Here is an 18,179-nt window from a genome sequence, read left to right as displayed (position 1 = left end):
TGCTTCTCTATCTTTCACAATTCCCATCAGTGTATCAATTCATCCTTATTATCAAAAAACCTACTGGGCTGAGATAATTCTTTCTCCTTGAACAGCTTTTCAGTGTAATGAATCAGGAATTTGACTTGGCACATCATTTTCATCCTACCAGCTTATTTATTCATGCAGTATTTCCTAATACATGTATTATGAAGCAGAAAAGATGTATGGGAATCCTGTGCTCAGATAATATATCTGCATCTTCTAAAACTTTATAATTGCTAAAATACAGTCTACTTGCACTCTAGCACACAAACACATTTGCCAGGAGATGCCAATTTACATTAACACTCAGGATACCCCAGGGTATCATGAACATCATGGACTGAAATAAGGATTTCTTGATCTAGCAGAATACCCCTTCTGTAATAGCTCAGAAACTGCAGTTGATTCAGTAAATTCTATGTGCCGCAGCAACTGCAGGTAAATGGAGAACAAAACCAAGATGGCATTTTGAAAATCTGTGGACAAGAGGGTATAGCTGAAAATGTATGCATCATTACTGGTCAAGCCATTTGAATCCTCTTTCATCCTTACATTACGAAACATGAAAATGCTCAGAATGAGCTTGGCATCTCACAAAACCCCAAAAGACATGGCCCTGGCTCATATAATGTGATAAAATAAGTGTGACATAAGTGCCACATGAAACAGAAATTACAACAGGAAGGTTACAGGCATATTCAGAGCCTCTTCTAGCAAAGTCAAGAGACCTCTGTCCCTGGCTTTAATTCGGCTCTCCACCTTGTGCACATTTTCCACATGTATGTGCTCATGGGTGTGTCAGCTTCTCTGCTGGAGTGCTTCAAGGAGGTTAGATGGCAAACATAAAGGAGAATTTTGCATGAGGTAATAAGGTTGGTTCATATTCAAGCTGGAAAAAAGCTTCTTGGTATGTCAGAAAGATATCAAAGACATATTAAAACCAGTGCTGTTGATGCAGTGCTAAGTACCAGGTGAAAATGCAAATGGGCAAAGGCACTGACTGCCTAATGCAGAAAGAACTTCAAAGGCAAAAGCAAGAATTTTGAAATTATTGTGCAGCACAAGGGGATGTCATTGATTAACTCAAAGAAGAGACTAACCCCATCTTGCACTTGAAGGCAGCCATGGAGGGTTAAAGACATATAAACGCACAGACATCAGAACTGAAAAAAAAATAAGTTAGAACTCACTCTTGTTCCCTTTGTTCCTGGCAGTCCCGGTTCTCCAGTATCACCCTGCAAAGGAAAAGAGATAGCTTTGTCTTTCCTAGGGACAACAATGTAGGGAAATCTGAGCGTTTTAAATACTACACCTTAAGTTCTTACCTTAAGCCCTGGTGGCCCAGGGGGACCTTCAGGTCCTTGCATTCCAGGAAACCCAATCACACCCTGTAGTCCCGGCAAGCCTCTTTCTCCCTGTGGAAGAAGAAAACTCATTAGCAACTAAACAACTGAAGCTGCTTCTTCAAGCAACCCACATATTCCCTGTTTCTGTGCTCAAGAAACATGTTAGGTGGTAAGAAGCTATATGTGACAGCAAACATTTCATGTTGGTATTTGAAAGTAGGGTTATTATAAACAAAGAAATATTTCTGGTTCAATAATAGGTTGGCAGAGGCTGAGTGTGGCATAATAGAAAAGCATTCTTTGAATGTCAATGAAACCTTTTTGCCGTCTCCCCGGATAGCACTGTTCATAGCATGTTTATACCCCTGGGATCAGGAAGGCCACTTTTCCTCTATCTGCATTCCTATAGAGATACCCCTAAACCCTGGTAGAAAAACTAACACCCCAAATCAGCAACTAAATTCCTGAAAATCGCAAATATGACTGTGCAGTCACTTCTGTATGAATGGCCAATACCACTCCTCTGCTTATATATCATTCACAACAGCAGATTTTGGAGACCAGGCTTGTCACTTTGTCTTGAATTTCAGGGTGGTTCAGAGACAGAGTACTTTGAGATACAGGATCTTCCTAAGAAGCTGAACACACAGCTTCTATGTGTCATCATTTAGGTTCTTCTTTAATGCTGTAGGGGACACCTGTGTGTTCTGTGCTGTCCCTCTCCCTGCAACCCCAAATGTATTTAACTCAGAAAAATTTAGAGGCAGAAAATCCATCCACACTCGAGATCAATATTGCAGCTATTCACCATACTTGGACTCCCAGTGAAACGAGGAGGAACACTGTCTGAATAAAGGCTGCAAAATCTACGCATAGGGGAGAGGGAAAAAAATTATACATGTCCAAGTCTGAAAACAGCAAATCAAGCAAACCAAAAGCCAAATGTTCCATGTAGGAGGAAGTAAGCAGAGTTGTCCTTTCAAGGTGCGGTGTGAAACAGGGAGAAACACTTCATATTGTCCAAAAAATGTGGGAATATTGGACGAATAAAACATTAGTGAGCAACTGCAAAAAGGAAAAGGTATATAAGTTTGGATAACAGCTAAAAAACATGGCACCTGTTTTAGAAACTCAAAACACAGACCAATTTTCAAAGGATACCAACAAGAAAATAAAATCAACAAGGCTCAAAACACACAAAAGGAAGCTACGCAGAGATTTAACTATTTTCAGCAAAATGGTGAGAGATGAGATTGCGATTTGTAAATAACAAACAATTTAGTATTTGGATTTTAGGATGGTGAACTTTTCTCCTGTTTGCTCAGAACAAAGATTCCCAGCAATATGCTGGTAACTTGCAGGGGTCAGCTGAGGACTGAGCACACAAGAGAAGAAAATCTGAGTCTTGGAGAGCTCACTCTTCAAGCAGATGTAACAGGCATCTTGCAAAAAAAGGTTATGATATGCAGGCAGAGGAAACTGAGTGATGACCCATGGACACGGTGCCGATTACAGTTTTGGAAGATGAGAGGAATTGGAGGATTTGTGGAGTTACTGGGTTGATGTTGGTTTTTAGCTCCTTGGCCAGGATTTTGTTAAGAAGATGAAGAGACAAGGGAGAAGAAAGGTGACTGATGGGTAGGAAGAGCAGGGCCAAGGAGGGAGGAGGGGAGAAAACTATAACTGAGATGATAAGAGCATGACAAAATGAAATCAAAATAACACTCATTTATTAAAATTTCCTGCCAGGAAAAATTTTCCTGCTGCTTCTCTTCTCCTTCTTCCCACAAAATAATTTTTTCAATAAAAAGACACTTTCTGAGGCAAACAATCAGTTTTTCATGAAGTGCCGAAATGGCATGATCTCCTCTATTTACTCCCCACTATTCTTTGTCATGGTTTGAGAATAAAGTTTGCTAGTAACCCAAATCTGAGGCTGTGTGTTAGACCACAAAACACAGCAAAACAAAGCAAACAGCAGAACAGCTGAAGAAATATATTTCTAGGTCAGCTGTAAGAGGTACAAAGTCCAAGTTCTAAAGTAACTAAAATGGTTTTGAAAAATATTTTAAGGAAGAATGTATCAGGATCCAGGCCTCTGAATAAACATTGAAGAAATTATAAAACTGAAGGCTATCTGAAATGTTGTTAAACAGATTACTGAGGTTCTTAAACCCATACTTTGGCTGGCTAATTGGCACTGCAGGAGCAAGTGTATTTCTACAAAATCAGATGTTGTGTCACTTCAGACCAGGATTTCACATGGAACCCTGGGCACCTGCTCTCATGACCTGCTGGGAGATGGACTAAGGAGGGAGAAAACACTCAAGTACACAGAACTGGGTTTTCCATTGCTGAAGGAAAGCACAACATGTGCAAATGAGAAGAAAACAAGATTATTTTGACACCTATGGAGAAATATGAGTCATGAGTAACACAACTAATAGTTTCTGCACTCGAGTTCTGTCCATCTGATGATTTCGACACACTTTGAACCACTGCACCCTGCAACTCAGGGAAATAGTTTTCCCTCCATTCTTAAGGAAGATAAAACTGAGGTTTACAGATCAGATTTTCACTTAGTTGAAGGCTCCCTTAAGACTGTTCTGGCACTGTAAAAGGGCCTTAACGTGCTTGTAAATCACTCACCAAGGTAATGACCACTTTAGCTTGCCAAGGAGGTTAACTCAAGGCTTGAAATAAATAAAAACTTGGGCTTCCAAGGCAAATATAGTCAATTCTCTTAAGGCTGTCTTCGACCTCCCAGGCTGTCCTGTCTGAGGGGTAAAACATAGCTGCAGCAGCAGAGCTGAGACCATACCGAGTCACTTTGAGTCAAGACACATCCAGGTTTCCCTAGAAACATTTTATTTTACTGACTTGAACTGTTAGGCCAACAAGAAAAATAACTGGCTATTTGTCCAGGACTTCTGGACATCCAGTCAAGCTACTGGATGTCCCAAGGCCTGGAGAGCGTAACTCCTGAGCACGCGGAGGGCTGCACCACCCCAAATACTGCAGACTCACGGTTTCTCATACTGGAACTGAGCTCATCTTTTTGCCTGTGATCTGCCCGAGGGAAGTAAGGAAACATAAAGGTGACTGTGTGTCTGAGAGCTGTCAGATCCCTCTCTCCATGCAGCCTGCCACCTCGGCCACTTATTCTAACAGGGGAGCATGGACTTACACTCTGTTTACACCTCTCTCTCTACTCTGCCTTCCCATTTGATTTCACTGCAAAGTAAGTTTGGGGTAAGTAGTCCAAAGAAAGTATTGGGTAAGTAGCCCAAATTTGTGCAGTCTCAGGCTACACAGTTAATGGGACCTCACTCCTCCGTGCCATCCATGGAAACTCAAGAGGAGTTAGGACAACCTACTCCACCAAGACCCAGTAACAGACCTGTCTCCTGGGTTCCAGTCCCTTTCTTTAGTCCAGGTATCAGACTGCCTCTTTGTATAACAGTCTTAGAAAACTAGTGTGCCAAAACTTGTAAGGAAAGAAGCAGTGCTAACGAACAAAGGTCTTACTTCAATACTCTTGCTCCAGTTAGTACCAACTTCCACCATGAGATATTTTTTTGGCATCAGTGAAACTACAGTAAAATTTTATCAGTGTCAAAGCATCTACAGTGAACAAGAGAATACAGAAACTCTACCACCTAGAAGCTGTAAAATCATGTGAATGCAGAGCTCCACATGTCTTAATGTCACTGATTAGATAGCCCCCAGAGATCACTGGGGTAGCAACACTTGTACTGCTGCTTTCCTACCCAAAGTGGCTTATTTGGAACTTCAAGCTCAGATGAAACTATTGCTTATTATGCTGTGCAGTACAGACATAAGCATGTCCTGAAGATGCCTTGCATTGCAAGGAAATACTTGAGAAGCATCCTTTCCCTGCTTGCCTGCCCAGTTCCTTTCTTCACTCAATGTTCCAGCCAAACGGCCCAACAGCTAGTGTTTGCACCGCACTTATGCTGCAACTCATTAAGCACCCACACTACATAAATTGGCAAGCACCGAATCACCACTGCTACCCCACTTATTTTTCGCTCAGCACTGAGATTTCTAGCTGTGATGCGTGAAGAGCATGAGACTTTTGACTGCAAGGGTTATGTATTGTTCAAGTTCCAATATTCACAGCTGCAAAATCTTGGCAAGTAATATTGAAAGAGCTTCTGCTTCTTACAAATCAATTCATGAGACTCAAAAATTCAAACAGATGTAACCAAGTCATCTGTACCTCTGCTGATTCAATACAAACTGTCAGAAAGCACAAAGGAGAATTCATTACTCAGCTCACAAAAATGAATATTCTGCCACTCAGCTGTTGAAAATGCAGAGGTGCTACGTAGAAAGACAGCAAGTGCTCAGTCGCCGTTGCACTCATTTAATAAGCAAGATGCCTGTGTTCGCCCAGCTTTTGTGAAATGCATCTAAATGCCTTTGCATTAGATAGTTCAAATTAAAAGCAATTGAATGGACTTCTAAACAGAGGTGAACCTGTTAGGAGCATAACTGCATGGGCTGATACTTTTTCTGGCACCTACCCTTCCAAATTAGCCATGAAATGCTGCTTGACGCATGGAACAACTGCAGATTGCTAAGCAAGAGAGTCACATGAAGTAAGTAGTTTCAGAAGATTCAGCTGTAATAAATTAAGTGCTGAGGGGGAGGAAATAATCACCATGCCATTATAAATTATTTCCCCTATTATTTTGTCTAGGGACTGCTGGACTGGGAGATTTTAGACTTGAGAGACTGGTAACATGGATATAAATCAACTGTTTCCAGAAGTGTGGGCTCACAGGGTGTCTGGGCCTGTACAAATATAATGTTCTCAGGCTCTCCAGAGGCTCAGGCACGTGGTGAATAACAATGTGCAGATCTTCCCCAAGCCATTTGAAAGATGCTTCACTTGCCTCTGCCAGCGATCGCCCTGCAGCTGAGACGGCAGGACAGACACGAGCCTGCCCTTCAGCCAAAAAGGCACAAAACTCAGTCGTAGGGAGAGATGTCAAAAGGCAGCTGAGCTGATCTACCCAGCAAAGGTGGCTCTCCTCCTCCTCCTCCTCCTTTTAAAGGGATGGTGCCACCTCACCCTTCTTTACCCCAGCTGGCATGATTCCCTCAGCCTCCACTGCACCAGCTCAGCTCACCGAATTTACTCATTTTCTTTAGCGAGCGAGCTCGCTCCAGCCTCAGTGAGCTGAGAGCTCCTCAGGTGGCCAGCCAGCTGCCAAAACCGACGCGAGGAGGACACAGCAACGCAGGACGCCGGGCGGAAAGGCAGCGAGAGCAGCTTCTCACAGCAGCGCGGTGGGGTTTGCTGGAGTTCATCCCCCAGAGCTCCTCAGCTGTGCCTCCGCTGCACGGGGAACGGAGCTGGGAGCCAACAAATGCTTGACCTTGCCGGAGCAGCCGCCTTCAGACCAGTGCTGCTGCCGACTCCAGCGTCGTTACAAGCTCAGACCTTCTCTCTCACAAACACACATGCTGCCCTCTTCCCCAAAGCTAGCGTTCATTGAACTGAAATGCCACCAAGGGCGCGTGTGGCAAAGAAATCCAACTGCTTCAAGATGAAAACTGAGGATGCAGTTGCCAAAAAGAGAGAAATGGGGCCTGACAGTTCAGCATTCTTTCCTATTTTTCTCTTATCCTCAGTCTGATTTTAGAAACAGTCTCAAACACTGATTTTGAAAGAGATTAGCTTGAGGCCTAGGTGCATCTGTTAACAAGAAAACCCATCGTCCAAAACATGCATCACACCTTAATGCTCCGGTGTGACCTTGTAAAATCTAGAGCAATGCACGACAGCCTTGCAATGCCCTAGGAGGTTTCTACCCAGACTATCCCAAGCCACGCGAGAGGTGAATGCAGGGTCTGCATTTGTTCCTTCAGCTGATGTAATTGTGAGCATTCAAGTGAACTAGCTTCAAGGTGTTAGACCAGTAATTATGCTCCACGGTGGGAAAAACTATTGTGCGATCTGAGTAGCCCTCTCAAGTCACTCTGCTTCTCTCCACACTCTTTTAAACATGTGTTACAGAATTATAATTGCCTCAGTGTTACATTAGCGAACAAATGGAGGTGAGGAATATCCAATTTATTAAAAGAGTATTTTTAACCACCAGAGGGAGCACTGGCCCTGAATATCTTTCAGGATTAAAATAAACACCTACAATAAATATCATCTGTTTGTCCTCAGCTGCACTTACCATTTTCAGTATTTTATTGAAAGTGTGAAGTGGACATCAGTCAAACAGAATTATTGCTATATGCTCACAGTGCAAGCGTCCTCAAATGCACTAAGGATGTTTAACATTACGAAATCCCCACAGCACATTCTTCAGCATTAGAATCTATTTGTGCCATAGCTATACAATTCTGGAGCCACACCAGTAACGAGTAATTAATTACACAAAGATAACTGTGAAGACATGCAAAGAATCTGTGTAGGAGCTCTGCAAAGATCTTGGCTCACCCAGAAGTTTTGGGACTGAGCCCCTGACCGTATGCAGAATGGAACAGGGGGGTCGGGGGGGGGGGGGGAGAGTCAGCAAAGTCTGGGTTCTTGCACTGCCAGGAAGCATCTGAGAAAGCTCACTCACGTGGAAACACGAGTCCAGCATTTCTGGCCTGACTAACAGAAGGAGCAGCCATGAGAGTTTCACATCACCTGCACAGCTGCACCGTTGGGCTGGTTGTGGGCTGGATGAGTCCCCTGCACAACTTCAAGCATTACCAGGGCCGCTCTACGTTATACGCAGACACGTACGTCGACCAGGAGCCACGCCAACGGCCGCCGGGGAACGTCCCTCTCCAGTCGTGCCCGCTCTGCCGCGGTGCCGGTCCTGCCATCTCCTGCCCCTTCGCCCCCTCCCCGGCGGGACTCCTTCGGCCCAGTTACACCAGCTCTCCGGCTGCACTTCGAGGTGGGAGCACCGAGAAGCACCCGCTCACGGCGCAGAAGGCCGTGCCGTACAGGTTCATACACGCAGGGGCAGAAGCTGCACTCTGACCACCAAACGATGGCATCTCGCCCAGCTCCGGCTTTTCACTCCCTGAAAGGATTACTCTTCCCACCGTGAAAGTACCCTTCCCCGAGCCTCGCGAATTTACAGCACTGGGGAACCTGTGCAGCTTGATACAAAGTGAACCCAAACCTCCAACGGGGAATCTGTCAGTATAAACATTTAATTAGAGAGCTGTTCAGGTTTACAGTTCAGGGACTGAGCCTGTGCCTCTGCCTCCTAAGCACGAAAGAATGCTTAGTCCGAAAGCATATTTCAGTGTCACCTCGTGGCTGCACAGAGCATTCCTCGGGAAGCTGCTAAGTGCTTCCCAGGAGTATAAAAATAGAAATAACAGTCTTTGATTATCCTTTTCTCTACGTATCAGTATGTATGTGCTTACTCGGTGTGCAAGTAAGTGGGTGGATATACAGTGTGTCTGAATTTGATTTAGAAGCTGAATAAGAAGTAAAATAAGCTGAGCGAAGTAAAATTAACATTCAAAAGTCAGTCATGGGTACAGACTCAGCCTCCATTTAATTTGTGTCAAGCATCTGGTTGCCCATCAGCATCGTACAATTTCAGTTAGACCAGCTGCAAGTAACGGCCCCTCCCTACATAATTTACCAGGCCTTCTTCATCTAATTCCCCTTCTTGCTCACCCCATAGTTATTCCTCATTTTCCAACTGCGGTAGTCAGTTTTTTCAACAGAGGTGCCCAGATTTCAATTTTTAGGACTTCTTGAGCCACATACACTCTTAACTTAAGCTCTCGATGTTTCCTTACATTTGTGTGTCTTTGGCTGATGTACTTTGTGTGTGATATTTGACTCCAGTGTAGACAAATATTACAGATCCAGAAGTAGCCAGGATGCTGAAGAGGAACATACTTGTACTTACAGCAAAATATCATTTTGCTTGTTTTCTCTCCATGAGAAAAAAAAGGAAAAAGAAGAAAAACTCACTGAAGTTCAGTGAGGTACATGCACCTTTCATTCATTCGCAAAAGATAACATGCATGACCCCTAGTTTGAACATTTTATAAGCCAGGAGTAGTCTACCTCAAAGCATGATTGAGGGCATGGCATAAGAAGGACAGGACCACGAAGACTAGCAAGATACTAGGAATAGGAAGACAAGATAGCAGAAGCCAATAGACAGCAAGTGAACTTCATTTGCAACTGTGGAAGTCTGCCTGCAGAAAGCTTGGCAGTTTAACACCAAGGTATGGTTCATTGTCTTTATGTTTAAACTTCTCTTGATTTTTGGAAAAGAAAAAAAACCAAACCAAACCACCCCAAAAAACCACAGAGCTCACATTGTTTGGGGAGGAATTCACATAAACCTTTTACCAAAGGTACGCAGGGGTTTTTTCAAACCAAAAATCAGACGTGGGTGAAGGTGCCTCTTCCCATCAGTTAGAGCCACCCTGGGGAATAGAAGAACCTCAAAGAACCACAAGGGAAGAGGACATTTGAAGGACAAATGTGTTTGCACTGTAAAAAAAAGGAAATTCTATCACCTGGAGACAGGTTGAATCAAAAGGGTGCTATATTTCCCACCCCTTCTAATCATCTGTTGAACTCATTAGGTCTGAGTAACTCTTCCTTTGTTTTATTGCACATTGTGTTAAATCACTTCCAGTGTTGAAGGTCCAAGAATATAAGGGGTAAAAATGCTCCACGCCCTTCCTTCTTCATTAGTGAAAATTACTTAGCATTTGTTTGCATTTGGCATTGTTTAAAGGCTCACAGTTGAAGATGAAACAGCAGAAAAAAAAAGGTCTTGAACTTTTCAGGTTTTTTTAATTTATTTTTGTTCAGATCCTAGACCTGGAATGAAATGTGACGTTACATGCAAGTTTTATTCTCTTGCCAAAGGTTTGTCATGGACATATTTACAGAAAATAATCTCTTCCATAAATAGTAAAAACATGGGCAGCTGGTCCTAGACAGGACAGACTGCAATAAAGTTCTCATAACAAAGTAGCTCCTCTCTGAGACAGTACATGACAGACAGTACTATTCAAGACAGTGCTATTCTAGCTGCTTTTTTGAGTTAGGTTGGAAATGGCATTTCTGAAGTTGTAAACATTTTGGAATTTGCATAGGAGTAAAATATTTTTCCACAAAAGCTAGTGGAAATATTCTGCCTTCTGACTTTTATCATGAAAATACCACAAGGCAGGTAACATTGTGCCTTAAAAGTGTAAATCAGTGTTTCTTCAGTTTAATCTCTAGAGTCCCTTGACTCAACTAGATCCACTGGAGAACACATAATACAATATAATTTTTTTGTAGTACCTCCAGGGTTGCTCAGCCTAAATCAATTAAGTTAACAAAGATGCAATAATCATTAATAATGATGAAAACAAATACTTTCCTTACTTTGACACTGTGGAGGATATCAGCATCGTTGTCAGTGAAAGCCAACCAAAAGTTGGTCTACTGCTTAGTAGGTGTCCTTAAGGTTTTGACAAAAAAAAAAAAAAAAAAAAAAAAAAAAAAGGCAAGGATGCATAAACGGGCCTGTCAGAATAACTGAAATCCGTGATGTGTGACTGGCAGACAGAGGAGCCTGCGGGGAAGTGACACCGCCACGGGACGTGGGATGGTGTGAGTCACAGGGCACACACAGCTCTTCCCCTCCCGTGCCGCCCGCACCAGCATCACTGATCAACCCTGCCCTTCTTGGAAGCTGATTGTGCCCAATGAGAGGTAGGGTGCAAAGAGAGTTTTGCTATCAAAAGCTTGTACTTTGCCTACGTCTGGAGAGTTTCACTTTCACAAACACTATCTTTTTCCTTTTTTTCTGAGGTAAACAGTGCCCCTCAGTTCAATGCCTTGGCATTGATACAAATTCATTGCATTTAATACCTAGAACTTCCTAAAGAGATCCCTCTAGAGGAGTTTCACGAGGCTGCGTGTGTCCTTACTGGATTTCCAGCATCCATCTCCATGCATTCAGACAGAAATGAACTTTGGAGTTGAAGATCTGCAATCGCATCCTTAACTCAAATCCCATTAAAAGCACTGCATACAGCTGGCAGCAACACTGGCTTCTCTGTTCACTGCTCCGCTATACGAGCCTTTGGTATTCTTCCCTTTTTTTCACCTAACTCCTGATGTTGGAGTCATAGGGCACTTTAGACCGCCCCTCTGTACTAAAGTCCCTTCCCTCCATTACTATTAAAGCCATTTGTTTTGCAGTTCTGCAGCATCTTTCATTCTTTGCTTAGCAGTCAAGCAAACTCTTCTAATAAAATTAAGGGTCACCAAACCCCCCCAAAGCTCTTAGTATCCTGCTAACTAGCCATTAAATACTTTTGCTGCATCTGTTTAGTCAGTAACAGTGCCAAATAAGAAAAGAGTGAGAGGACATCCAACTTGATGCCAGCATCTGTGTTCACTCACTCGCTCAACTCAGTATTTACTTCAACTATGCACATTGATCTTTGACACAAGCCTTGGTGAGAATTATTTCTGTTGGCTATCAAAACATTTAGAAATGTTCCAGCTGAACTTCAGTGGAAGTTGCTACATGCTTTCACAGAAACACAGAATCACAGAATGGTTTGGGTTGGAAGGGACCTTAAAGACCATCTAGTTCTGATCCCCCTGCCATGGACAGGGACACCTTCCACTAGACCAGGTTGCTCCAAGCCCCATCCAACCTGGCCTTGAACCTTTCCTTAAGAGCTATGAAATTCATGGGTAGGTTTTGCCGTTCTAGTTAGTCTTAAATATTCTAAGGGATAGAAACATGATTTTCCAGATGGGAGTCTAAGTTGGTTTTCCCTTGGCTTTACCTTAATTTTGCTTTTCTTCTGTTGTTAAAGGTGATATAGCCGTTACTGACAGCTAATAATTATTTTCATCATTTAGGTTAACTTTCTTTGCTATGTTGTCTATAATTCAATTTACTTATTGTTCTGTAACACTTTCTCAGGTGTTATACTTACCTGAAAGGAAGTGTAAATCCTTTTTAACATCTCTTAAAAATGCTTTCTCAGCTGTTCTTGCTCCTTCTGTGATATTAACCTTCTTTCTTGGCTAAACTGAAGAGGTTCTCTAGCTGGTTGGGAACTTGCTTGTGTGATAAAGTACTCCACTATCACTTTTTTAGCAGCTCCTTCAGGTTTCCTCTTTAAAAATCTCACTTTCATGCTGCTGCTTACTGTTCTGTCTCCTTCCAGTCATACATGGTTACAAGTTTTGTTATTGCTTCTGCTTGAAGTGGTTTTGAGAATTTTGTATGAAATTTGGCTTTTTACCCTTAATGAAATCCAAACTTTAAGAGAATTCAGATCTGCTTTTCTGAAAGCCAACATCATATGGCTGAATGTTTTCAATGACTAATGTAAGTTATGACCTCTCACTGAAAACATAGGTCTAAAATCTGAAATAGGAGGTAGCTGAGCAAAGAGAAACAAACAACTAACTACCACTAGTGTGAGATAAAAAAAAAAAACAAAAAACAAACCCCCAAAACACTTTTTGCTCTTGGCTAGAAAGACTAGAAAGTGACTTAAGGAGATTTCCATATTACTGTGGTTCCCTAGTAATAACTATGCATGCCCAAGTTGCTTTTTGTGACTATTGCTACAGAAAAAATGTAGGCAGAGACTGATTATTAAGTGCTTCAAGTATTAAATTCTTGTGTGGGAACTGACATATCACAGAACTGTCAATTATAATGGCTGGCTTGGTCTGGGATCCCCAGCAAACACAATATAAATTGAATGGCAGAATGATTTAAAGAAGCCTGAGAGGTAAACTACAAAATGTAGCTACTGCTGTACGCCAGACACTTGCTGTCCCAGACCTGCAATCTAAACCCACAAAACCCTGTCAGCATCATCAGTGGGCAATAAGATGAAGACACAGAAAGCAGAAGCAGACTACAGGTGCTGTCACGCATATGATCAGGTACTAGAAAACTGCACGCCGGGACATAAGTTTTAAAATCACTGTGTAGTGAGCAGATACTGGAAGCGTGACTCTGTTTGCATGGACAAAATTTGAAATTTGGGAAGATTCCAAACTACGCAAGGGTATTGCACAGGCACTGGGTAGCTCCACTTCCCGAGCATGCAGATTTCAGAGAAGTGGAGATCTTACAGGTCTTTTCTCATCTTACTTTGATCTCACATTTGGGAAACTTTACTGACTTCACTGGAGGCTCACATGCTTCACATCAAAATAAGGCCCTGTAATCCTTCGAGAAACCATAATGAAGACATACACTAACAGCAGTTGTACAAATGTAAAATCAAACTCTGTGAGGCTAGAAAGCATGTTTTATTCCATGAAGAAATGCCTGAGATTATTATACTGACACCTTTCCAAGCAAAGATATGCATCTGGCAACAGCCGCTTAAAAGGTCATTTTATGCCAACTGAAACACTACTGTGTGAAAACCTTTAAAAGTCAGCTCTGAAAACTAAATACGAGCATACGTCATCACATAATATTACTGGGATATCTGCTTTTATAGCAGTCTTTCCATAGAGATACATTCATCAGTGTAATCCACTAGTTTGTGTTAATCAAAGATACATACCGTACTGAGTGCAAAACTACATCTTAATACAGAAAATGTTGCCAGAGACATTCGGTTCCATTTGGGCAAACAGGACAAATGGTTCAAGTAACTATTTAAAATGAAGAAAATCTAATGGCTCCAGATGCCACTTAGCAGTTTGGTCTGCCAGTTGGGAAACTGTAGAAAACTTTCAATACTTAGCATATCCCACTCAGTATTATTCAGAGTCTTTTGACACCTCGTTCAAGAACAGCAGCTTTGTTGGTGTGCTCTCTTTATGAAACATAGATGTTCTCTTTCCCTGATTTGAATTAGAAGGATTATTTTACTCTGAGTGACATAAAGAAAGGGTAAATCAATAAAAATACACTAGTGTCACTGCAGAATTGACACAAACATTGTGACAACAGCCTGATTTTTGAAACTATAAACCACAGGTCTTCTTGAAGAATATCAGATCTGCAGCTGATGAGTATCTTTGCTTATTTTATTATGGTCTTCTGATTTCCCCCTTTCAGGAAGGATTAGATGGTTTCATGTTATCTATTAGCCCTTTCCAGGCTGCAAACACAATCTTTCCTCCCACACTGCCCATCAGCCCTCTTGTCAACTTTATGTCCCTCTCTGGGATGTATAATTTAGCTGTACTTTCCTTGGTGTCCTCAGTTCATGGTCTTTCCAACTCAGGCATGAACAGCTGCTGTACACAAGCTAAGTTCCTACAGCAGCCACTGACACAGAAACACTGAGCAAAACTATGGAAGAACTGATTAAAGCCAAATAGTAAACACTGAGATGAAATAGTGCCAATGGGAAGTGTAAAATGGAACATTTTTGATTAAAAAAGTCTTGATGTTGCTAATACAGGTTGAATATGAAAAGCATAGACCTAGTGATTACTGATTTGCTCCACTAGAGGAACTGATTTGTTGCCCTCTGCTATATCGTAAAGGAAACTCAGAAGTACTTAACAGTGATCTTCCCACTGACTGCCGGAGCTTCTCTCCAACAAGGGGTTTTATATTGTTTTAACTCAGCAATATCACAAATATTTTTGCTCTATCTTTTGATACCTAAAATGACAGCAAAAGCCTTGAAGGCCCTCCCAATCTGATATACCTCAAAAAAACCAAACCAAAACAAACATACAGGGACACAGCCGACTGGAACAGTCAACTCTTCATTACACAGAGGAAATGGAGAAGCACAGTCACCCGCAGACAGCAAAACCATGCGTGACTCTAAGACTGTATGAGTGTGCAGACTGTATGAGAGAAAAGACTGGTCACTGCTCCTCTTGATGGGGGACCACAGAGGTGTCCCAGTGACTGTCAGCCTAAGCCAGTAACAGAGCTAGCTGGCTTCCAGACCCACAATGGCTCAAGCAAAGCCAGTTTGTGTACTTCTGCAGCATGGTCAATCCACACAGGGATGATGCATCCATCAAGGGAAACACAGAAGTAATTTTTATGTAGGTATAATAATACAGATACAGTCCCAGAATCAGGCAAACAAAAATATGCCAATATAAAGTGAATTGCTCAACTTTTCTTACATCTCAAACAAAAAAACCTGAAAAGCAGCAGTTATGCAAGAGTTAATTCTATTCTTATTTTCTATTTTCTTTCAGAATTTCCTAGTAGAGATTTTTTTTTTTTAAAAGTGCAATACTTCATGTGCAATGACAAAATCACATCTGATATACTCTTGTGACTAACTTTTAATGGGTAATGCTGAGGCAGGGCAACCATCATATGGTATTTATAGTAAAGAATGAGAATTTATACCTTAATGCATTCTAACTGAAAAGTGTTAGAAGGTTAATCATTCTGTATTAGTTACAGCAAAGTTCCAGTGTTACCTCCATTTATACACATTTCTGATATGGAGTAAAAGGAGCGTAAATGGTCATGAATGAGAGAATGAACATTCTTGGAAAAAGTCAGTGCATGGAGAATTTTACTCAGCTCTATACAGTCTTTGTTCTAAATGGTAATTAAATGCTTAACTTGCTTTTTCTACACACATTAATGGCTAGCACTTCTTATCTCCCCAGCTGCTTGAAATTGTTCTCAAAATCTAGGTAGGCATAAATGAGAAAACATAGCTTCTGTCTGCTTCTGAGTAACCCAATACAATGTAGGCAAGCATTCAAAACTCTGATCAGTTTAAACAGATCTCACACTTCAGCAAGGTTAGAAAGACCAGTCAGTTATTATGCAGAAAACCAAATAAAAAGTGTAAGAAGAAACAAATGAAGATGTTTTAGGCTAATCTATCTAATGGAAAACAGTAAGGTATTATTTATTATTGTATTATTTTAGCAATATTATGTTTTTCTAAAATTTCTGCACCTTTTGTTTGGCAAATACTTGATACTTGACATTATATAGCTTAAAATAACAGCCTGATGTTCAGTGTAATAACAAAGGCTTTATAGGATAAGAGCCATCTGTTGCAATTACACTCACTTTCTGAAATTTTCTGAAAGGGATGAAAACCCTTAGACTTTGTCAATTATATGCCCTTGATAAAGTATGAGTCATCTTAAAGGAGTTTGGCATAGAGATGCAATTTTCATGGAAGCAGTCTAATGAGAGAACGTATTGAATGTATTCTAAATATGACCGTCCAAATGGTCATACTGATGGAAAGATTCTCAAATGAGAGAGAAAAATACGGCAATGTAGTTTACTCTTCCATGTCTGAAATGCTGTTGGGTAATATTTCTTGGGCATTTCACAGCCTGTAAGTCAAATACTATCTTCAACACTTTTTCTGGTGAGATCATTAATATGATTATTTGGCCAAATGTATTTTAATTAAAGCCCACCCCCAAATCGTAGGCTCTGGAACTTCTTCCCACACTACAGTAGGAAATATATCTCCAGATGTTAATAATTAAGGCATTAAAGGGTAAACCCGGCACCCACTTCCGCAGCTGCCGAAGCTCCCACGGCAGTAAACTGGTGTGGTTACGTTGCTGAAGAGCGTGGGTGGATTGGAAAAGGCCCTTCAGCGTTTGTGCACTTCTGCGCAACATGGAAGCCAGATCAAAAGGGTTTCCAGTGTAGGCAACATGTTGGCTGTGGATGGTGCCGAGCAGAAGGGCTGTGTGCTTCCCACGCAAGTGGCTACGTGAGAAGTGGAGAGCAGATGTTCTCTAAGGCGGTCTCCTGGGGTACCACGAGAGCTGGGCACGACGGCCCTCCTCTGGCCTGGGTCCCGGCTAGCATCGATCTTCCTAACGAGTCCTTCTCCGAGTAAACCACATTCACGTAGATCTCTGAGGTGCCAGGTACCACTACTGATGTGCGCATTAATGGGAACTGTGTTCAGCAGAGACATGCTTCACATCCAAATGCGTTGGTTGGAAAGACCATTTCTAGAAATATTTATTACCGAGGCAAGCGGGAAGGATGCTTCCCTCGCTTTCCCTCACCAACTTCTGTCTTCAGGCCTGGGACTGGGTAGCAGGCTGTCCTTATTCTAGACAGGCATTAAATGTAAAGAATTGGGACGAAAAGCTGCACTAGGCTAAAACAAGGGTGGGGGGCAGATGTTCTTAAATAAAACTCAGTTTTCTGTTCAAAATCCTAAGTACACATTTGAAAGCCTCAGAGTGTTAACATAACGAGCAAGCATTGATATATATTGATCTGAATCAAGTTACTTTGAAATGCATTCCAAAACACCTCCAAATGCCTTTCTTGAATATTCTTTTCTAGGTGTAACTATTCATTCACCTGTCTAAACGTCTCTAATGTCAATAATTAAATTCCTACATAGTCTAAAACTATGTAAATACTTCACTATACACATGTTTAAAGTCAGAGAAGTTTGTGACAGAAACCATTAGGAAGAGCGTGGAGTACACCGACTTGCGCGACAAGTTTGCATGAGATCTGGAATTTACTATGACTTCTCTTGCTATAGACTGGTAATTTTTCTCTCTTCTACATTTTAAAATAATTTACATTAATTTGGGGTAGTCTTGGCTTCTACAATGTCAGACAAGCATCTATTTCTTTCAAAGACAACTTTTTGAGACTCGACCATGCAAATGAAAAATGCCAGCAAGAGCTCTAGCAAAGAGAGTCAGGATTGCAGCCAGAAATAAATGAAGCATAAGCTTTAATACAATTTATTTCCCCAAACTATCATTTTTTAAAATGATCTAGTTACAAGATGCCAGCATACTCTGTGAACTGAAAACTAATGGCTTTCAACAAGAGAGTTATAACATAGTAT

At 41.6% G+C, this 18,179-nt stretch overlaps 1 protein-coding gene across 2 annotated transcripts in view; it reads right to left on the bottom strand.

Moving 5' to 3' along the window:
- COL4A1 (collagen type IV alpha 1 chain) overlaps positions 1-18,179 on the bottom strand; it is a 127,773-nt gene that overhangs the window by 53,795 nt on the left and 55,799 nt on the right. For both annotated transcript variants that reach the window (XM_052773594.1, XM_052773595.1), the window contains exons 3-4: positions 1,350-1,439; positions 1,215-1,259 (exon numbers count right to left, since the gene is read on the bottom strand). In XM_052773594.1, the coding sequence (XP_052629554.1) occupies positions 1,215-1,259; positions 1,350-1,439 (135 nt within the window). The remainder of the gene's footprint in view (positions 1-1,214; positions 1,260-1,349; positions 1,440-18,179) is intronic.

The sequence above is a fragment of the Harpia harpyja genome, chromosome 22 (assembly GCF_026419915.1).
Source record: "Harpia harpyja isolate bHarHar1 chromosome 22, bHarHar1 primary haplotype, whole genome shotgun sequence".
Classification (NCBI taxonomy): Eukaryota; Metazoa; Chordata; class Aves; order Accipitriformes; family Accipitridae; genus Harpia; species Harpia harpyja.
Note: the sequence above shows the minus strand (reverse complement) of the source record. Positions and strands in the feature narration are given on the sequence as shown.